This window comes from Sorex fumeus, unplaced genomic scaffold (genome assembly GCF_029834395.1).
Source record: "Sorex fumeus unplaced genomic scaffold, SorFum_2.1 ptg000050l, whole genome shotgun sequence".
NCBI lineage: Eukaryota > Metazoa > Chordata > Mammalia > Eulipotyphla > Soricidae > Sorex > Sorex fumeus.
In genome coordinates this window covers 1,739,039-1,745,118 of record NW_026606107.1, presented here as the reverse complement: position 1 = coordinate 1,745,118, position 6,080 = coordinate 1,739,039, and the positions used below count along the sequence as shown (strand labels likewise).

The following is a 6,080-nucleotide window of genomic DNA, read 5'->3' as shown; positions in this document are numbered from 1 at the left end:
ATGTCAGGAAAAGTTTGATCATCTAACCCTTAAATTTTACAGTTTGAGTTTTCTACTTGATTTGGAATGAAGAACTAGAATGTCATCCAGAGATGACAGTACCAGCTTTCTAAACTGAGACTGACGAAACAAACAAAAAATGTTTTTCTGGTACTAAACCTCCTTGTGCAAAGTAAAAACAGTGATCGACGTTCTATCTTTTCTTTCTCATTGTCTTATGCCAGGTAGTGTTGAACAAATACTTGGTACTCAGGTATATTGTTATGAAACTGACAGATCCCTTCACATGTATTAGCTGAGTACTAATAATTAATGTTTACAAACACTGTGAAAACAAAAACACTAAAGTTTGTCTAAATAGAATCAGAACATTTAATACTAAAATGAATAATGATATAGTAACAAATATGAAAAGGAATAATGGGATGAGAAGGTAACTTGTGGTAGAGCACAAGTCTTACATTTATAAGGCCCTGGGCCTTGGTCCCTAGTGCCTCCAAAGACACATTAAGAATAAGGAAGGAAGACTATGTTATGATTTGAGGTTTTACATGAACACATTAAATTTTCTGGGAAAAACTCAAATTAGGCAGATAGATACCAGTTATACAGAGCCTCTGCTTGTGGCCCAGTGATAGAGCACATGGTTCTCAGGAATGACACAACAATCCTCAGTGTCACACATACACAAAAGCTCCTAGACGTAAAGTATATGCTATATCTACCCTAAAAGTTTGATTTATTCTGGATTCCAAAACACCATAACTACTTTATTACTTCTTTACCATGTACAAATTCGCCAAATAGCACCTGAACATTACATCATTTTTTGTCTGCTAAAAACCCTCAAATGGTGCTCCTTAAGAAAAGGCAAGTCCTTATTATGGCCTACAATTCTCTGCAAGACCACTGTACACACACTCCTCCTGTTCCATGTCTATTTCTCTTTCTTACTCATCTTACTCATGTGACATTGACCTTTTCACTGCTGTACATAGCATTATCATGTCTGCCTGAAACGTTCTCCCAGCTACTTTCATTGCTATTGAAATGCTACTTTCCCACAGAAACCTTCTCTAAACAGTTTATCAAAATAACAATAACCCTGTAACATTCCCTAATGCATTTTAGTAAGCAAGATAGTTTTACTGAATAAAACTTGTTTAGAAAGATGTGAGAAAAAAGATTTGAGAGAGTTAATGTGTTCAAGAGAGAACACAGGCATCTCCAGCATGGAATTCCCTATATTATTACTGATTTTTTTCCTTCACGGACATCTTTACATGTTTCTTTCTTTTTTTGAGGGGTTCACACCTGGTGATGCTCAGGGGTTACTCCTGGCTCTGCACTCAGGAATTACTCCTGGCAATGCTCAGGGGACCATATGGGATGCTGGGAATCGAACCCGGGTTGGCCACATGCAAGGCAAACGCCCTACCCGCTGTGCTATCTCTCCAGCCCCTACATGTTTATTTCTTATGTCACCTCTCTACAATGTAAGCTTCACCTGGGCAAGGTCTTTGTTTTGGGCAATGCTGAGAAACAGTTTGATGTCTGGCACCAAGTTATCACTTAAATATTTATTTTCATTGGGATTTAAAATTTTCCTCTTTGGGAAAGAGAACAAAAGGGAATGCCCTGCCACAGAGGCAGGATGGGTTGGGGGCGTTGGGGGGTGGGAGGAATACTGGGACCCATGGTGGTGGAAAATGGGCACTGGTGAAGGGATGGGTATTTGATCATTGTATAATTGAAACCCAAGCACAAAAATTTGTAAGTCTACAACTGTACCTCATGGTGTTTCACTAATAAAAATTAAAAAATTAAAAAAAAAATTTCCTCTTTGGGCCACAGAGATAACCTTTCCCCAGTTCCCAGGTATTGATGGATGTGGCCCCCAAACAAAAAAAAATCTCTTAGTATTTCTACGGGCAGAAGCTAAACAGGGATGTGAGGCTTCTTTAACTGTGTACTTCCCCCATTTTTGTGAATTTACTTTTATCAAGTTCCTCTTCAGGTCTAAACCGCATCTGTAATAAAAGGGAGTTCAATCAATACTACACTGTTATACTACACTCAGGGAAATGTCAGCATTGAATTCCTTGTCATCCCAGCTCTTACGGTTCTTTTTCTCACAAGATCGGGGATCTCTGGAACCATGTGCTATATATCCTATGGAGTAGGCACCCAGATTGACATTTTAGCCAGGGAAACAGTCCACACCATATCTCTTGCAGGTTACAGGTGATAACCGGAATAGAAATTCTTCTCAGGGCCAAAGAGATATCTGAAAGGGCAAGAGCACATGATTTGCAGGCAAGAGGCCCAGGTTTGATTCTCAGCACCTAGTTCCCAGAGCACTACCAGGAGTCACCCCTGTGCACTGCTGGGTGTGGCCCCAAACCCAAAAAGAACACCTTCTGAATCACAAACATGAAACTTAAAGAAGCTTTTATTTTCCATGATCAAAGGATGCAGTAAATGCAATCTATGCATTAGGCATGCACTTCTACCTGAAATGACAGTTTTTAAACTGGCCTAATCTTTGTAACTTAGGCACATCTTTAAATGGTTGAGACCCTGAGATATACAGGGTTATAAGTTACCTTTTTCCTGTGGCAATTTAGTAATAATATTTATGTTCACTGGTGAGGGTCCTTTATCACTAAAGGCCTTTAGATTCTCAGGCTGTGTATATTATCTTAATATCATATTTCATAGATATAATTAACTCACAGTATAAGGGAGATAAACTAGGAAGGTAAAGTATACTATATGAACATTACAGATGGTTTCCCAGCACTCATAGTTAAAATACTGGAAAAGGAGGTCTAAGAGTTAGTTACCAAATTGCTCTTTTTCCCATTGCCATTTTTTTTTGAGAAACAAAAGATGTCTATCAATCTCCCCAGAAATCTGAAACAAATAAATCCATACACATGATGGATTTTACCTATGTGGTCCCACTATCAAATCAAAGAAAGCAGTTCCACTATTAAAATTATAGGAAGCACTTAATGGGACTTTGAGGAAAGCATAGCCCCTTATTACAGTAATATGTATCTAGTAATTTTCCATTCACCTGTCAACTGTCTTCACATGATTGGCATTTAAAAAATACAACCAAAAACACATATGACCCCAGCCAAACACACATAATATTGGTCTTTGTTCATTCTTAGATGATGACAGGATGACCCAAGAGTGACACAGGTGGTAGTCAATCCCCTCATAACCTTTCTTCAACCACCCCATCAATAGGTCTTCATTTCTTGAAGTACCTTCCTTTTCCAAAGAGGTAATGCTGATATCAGTCAGAAAGGCTTTCTGAGAAGACTGGCTTGGATTTCTGGGTCTGTTCCAGTCGATTCAAGATGAATTGGCTTGTATCAATGAAGCGCTCAACACAGTTCACAAAACAGGCCTCAGCCCGACTGTCCAACTTTGGCCCAGGCTTGTCCATGCATTTCTCCTGCTCAGGACAAGATACAGAATCACAAAGGGAACTGGGATGAGAGGGAGAAAAGAGGAGAGAGGGGATAAACTTGATGCTTAAAAGAAAAAAATATCAGGGCCAGACCAATAGTGCAGCGGGTAGGGCGTTTGCCTTGCACACAGCAAAACCAGGTTGAATCCCGAGCATCCCACATAGGCTCCCAGAAACCTCCAGGAGTAATTCCTAAGTGCTGAGTCAAGAGCAATGCCTGAGCACTGCTGAGTGTGTACCCTCCCAAAACAATAAGAAAGAAAAAGTTATCCCCCAAATAGTATCTGATATAATATCATTCACATTTGGCAGCTTACTTTACAGAGAGCAATTTTTTATACTCTTACATTTCGCTCTCCGAAAATACAACAAATAGCATTAATCCCCATTTTACAAAGAAGGAAACTGTAGCACAAAAATACTTTGCCCTAAAGTTAGTTACTGGCCAAAAAAATGGCAGCACTAATACAGAGCAAGAAAACTAGTAGCATACAAGTAGCCATTTACTTAGTTTATTTGTAACTATGCATCCTTTAAAATAACTGCAGAATAAAAGAGTGATCACTGGAGCAAGAAACTTAGCAAAACTTAACAAAGGGGCTGCAGAGATAATGCATCAGGCAAAACTTCGGCGGGATCCTGGTTGAATTCCTGGTGAGGACTATGGTCCCCTGAAGTCCTGCCAAGGGTGATCCCTGACCACGGAGCCAGGAGTAACCCCTGAGCACTGCCAGTCGGATGTGGCCCCAAAAATAAAAAAAAACACCAAGCAAAGGAAAAATATGTATATGACCTGAGATTCTGGAATCTTTCAAGGTAAATAAAAACTAAAGGAATTATCTCTGAAAGGGCCCATAGCCTAGATACTTACAGGAAATCCTTAACCATCTACCCCTAGTCCTGGCCACCTGAATACAAAACAAATTTCACAGATTTTTAACAAAACATTATAATGCAAAGCAGATGAGTCAAGTGGTAATTTGTTAAGGATCAGAATCCAGAGAATACCTATGTCTAAGTAAGGGGCTACGGAAACTGATGACTGGAATAGCTCAAGTTACATGATTCAAATAAATTTCATTCATCATCCTTTGCTCTATATTAAAGCCACAGACCCTACAATTTCAAGAACTATCGTTGGCTTTTGAATTCTACAAATGCTATCACGGAAGGGACAGTCATGCTGCCCTTGGCAGTCGGAAAATACTTTGATCCCAAACTGCAAATGGCTTTGCCAAAGTCCCCTTTCGGGGCATACTAAATCCCTCAACCTTCAGACCCAAAGCCTCCTGGTATTACACAACCACCCAACAAGAAGGCGAGTAAGTGTGTGCGCTGGGAGACGTTAAGCCACTTTCTTATAGTGGGCTAGAGCCAGTCAATTCTCACGTCGGGAGAATTAGTGGACGTGGGTGCTCAAAGTAAACCTGAAGAATCCAGGAAAGCGAAAATGACCGACTCTCTGAGACACGTGGTGCCCAATTTAATCCCAGCACTCCGGCTCTGATAAACTGGAGTGACGGGAACTAGACAGTTTCAACCTCTGATTCCTGAAAGTGCTTGTTGGATTAGCGGAGTAACTCTTGCACGCGCCCCAGACCTCTGCACCAGCAAAGCTCAAGTCCGGTGTGACAGCCCCTCGGAAAGTGGAGTAACCCGTTCTCCCCGAGGAATCCCAACAGGTGCTGCCGGGTGCTTCCCCCTCCCCGAATACGAAAAGCAGGGCAAGGATGGGATAAAAGTAGGTGCACCGGCCGGGACCCAGCCCTAGAATCCTCACCCAACAAAGTTCTGTCATCTGATGCACCAGCTGCTGGAAGCGCTGCTTCTGTGTCTCCACCTCGATGAAGTGCTGCAGCTGCGGGTCAACGGAGCCCAAACCCCCCGCGTTGGAAGACGAGGAGGAATCCATCCCGGCGCGACCCCGCGTGCCGAGTTGAACTCCGCACCAACTCACCGACCTTCACGTGTCTCCAAGACGGAAGTGGAACCACAATCCTCTGCCTCGGGGACCGCCCCGTAAGCGTAAGTGCACTGCGTCTGCGCACGGCTCTGCGCGCTGCCTCCCCCGCCCCCCCCCCCCCCCCCCCCGCGCGGCCCGCCGGCTCGCCCGCGCGCGCCGCGCGCCGCTCCGCGCTCCCGTCCCGAGTCGGGCTGCAGTATCCTGCGTGCGCCCTGGGGTCGCGGGGCTGGCGCTTCAACGTCGCGATCTAGAAGTTATTCCCAAGAAAAAAGGAGGGGGGTGGAGTTACAAAGTCGAAAGGAACTTATTTAAAACCACGTGGACAGTTCCTGCATGGCCTCACGGTCCCGCCCGGTGGCCCGTTGCCAGATTGGCGGGTGCTGTCCGAGCGGCTCTGCTCGCGCACCGCCCTTCGTGAGCGATCCAGGGGGCCCCGCTTCTACTTTACTGGTGTTTTCCCCTCCCAAAGTAAGGGGAAAGAGCCGCAACAAAGGCTGTCTCCAATAGTCAGAATCACTTCGGTTAGTGTTGAATGCCTGTTGTGTGCCAGTCACCGTGCTGTGGCTCCACCGTGCTTAAGAGACACAGCTCTAGTGCTAGAAGGGTTAAATGCCGAGGTTTCAGTCGAGT

The 6,080-nt window shown here is 43.7% G+C and overlaps 1 protein-coding gene across 1 annotated transcript; it reads right to left on the bottom strand.

Moving 5' to 3' along the window:
• Positions 1-2,434: 2,434 nt before the first annotated feature.
• Positions 2,435-5,487, bottom strand: TIMM8A (translocase of inner mitochondrial membrane 8A). The gene is made up of 2 exons (XM_056124198.1): positions 5,268-5,487; positions 2,435-3,472 (listed from the first exon to the last, which is right to left on the bottom strand). The coding sequence occupies exons 1-2, from the start codon at positions 5,397-5,399 to the stop codon at positions 3,311-3,313; spliced, it is 294 nt and encodes a 97-aa protein (XP_055980173.1). The 5' UTR covers positions 5,400-5,487; the 3' UTR covers positions 2,435-3,310.
• Between the last annotated feature and the right edge of the window lie 593 nt (positions 5,488-6,080).

What these genes read in the sequence shown, in the direction of transcription:
- TIMM8A (XM_056124198.1), bottom strand. Translation starts at nt 5,399, where the DNA reads ATGGATTCCTCCTCGTCTTCCAACGCGGGGGGTTTGGGCTCCGTTGAC. An exon ending in AGATGACAGAACTTTGTTGG is followed by an intron (nt 3,473 to 5,267) that starts GTGAGGATTCTA and finishes TGTCCTGAGCAG; the next exon opens with GAGAAATGCATGGACAAGCC.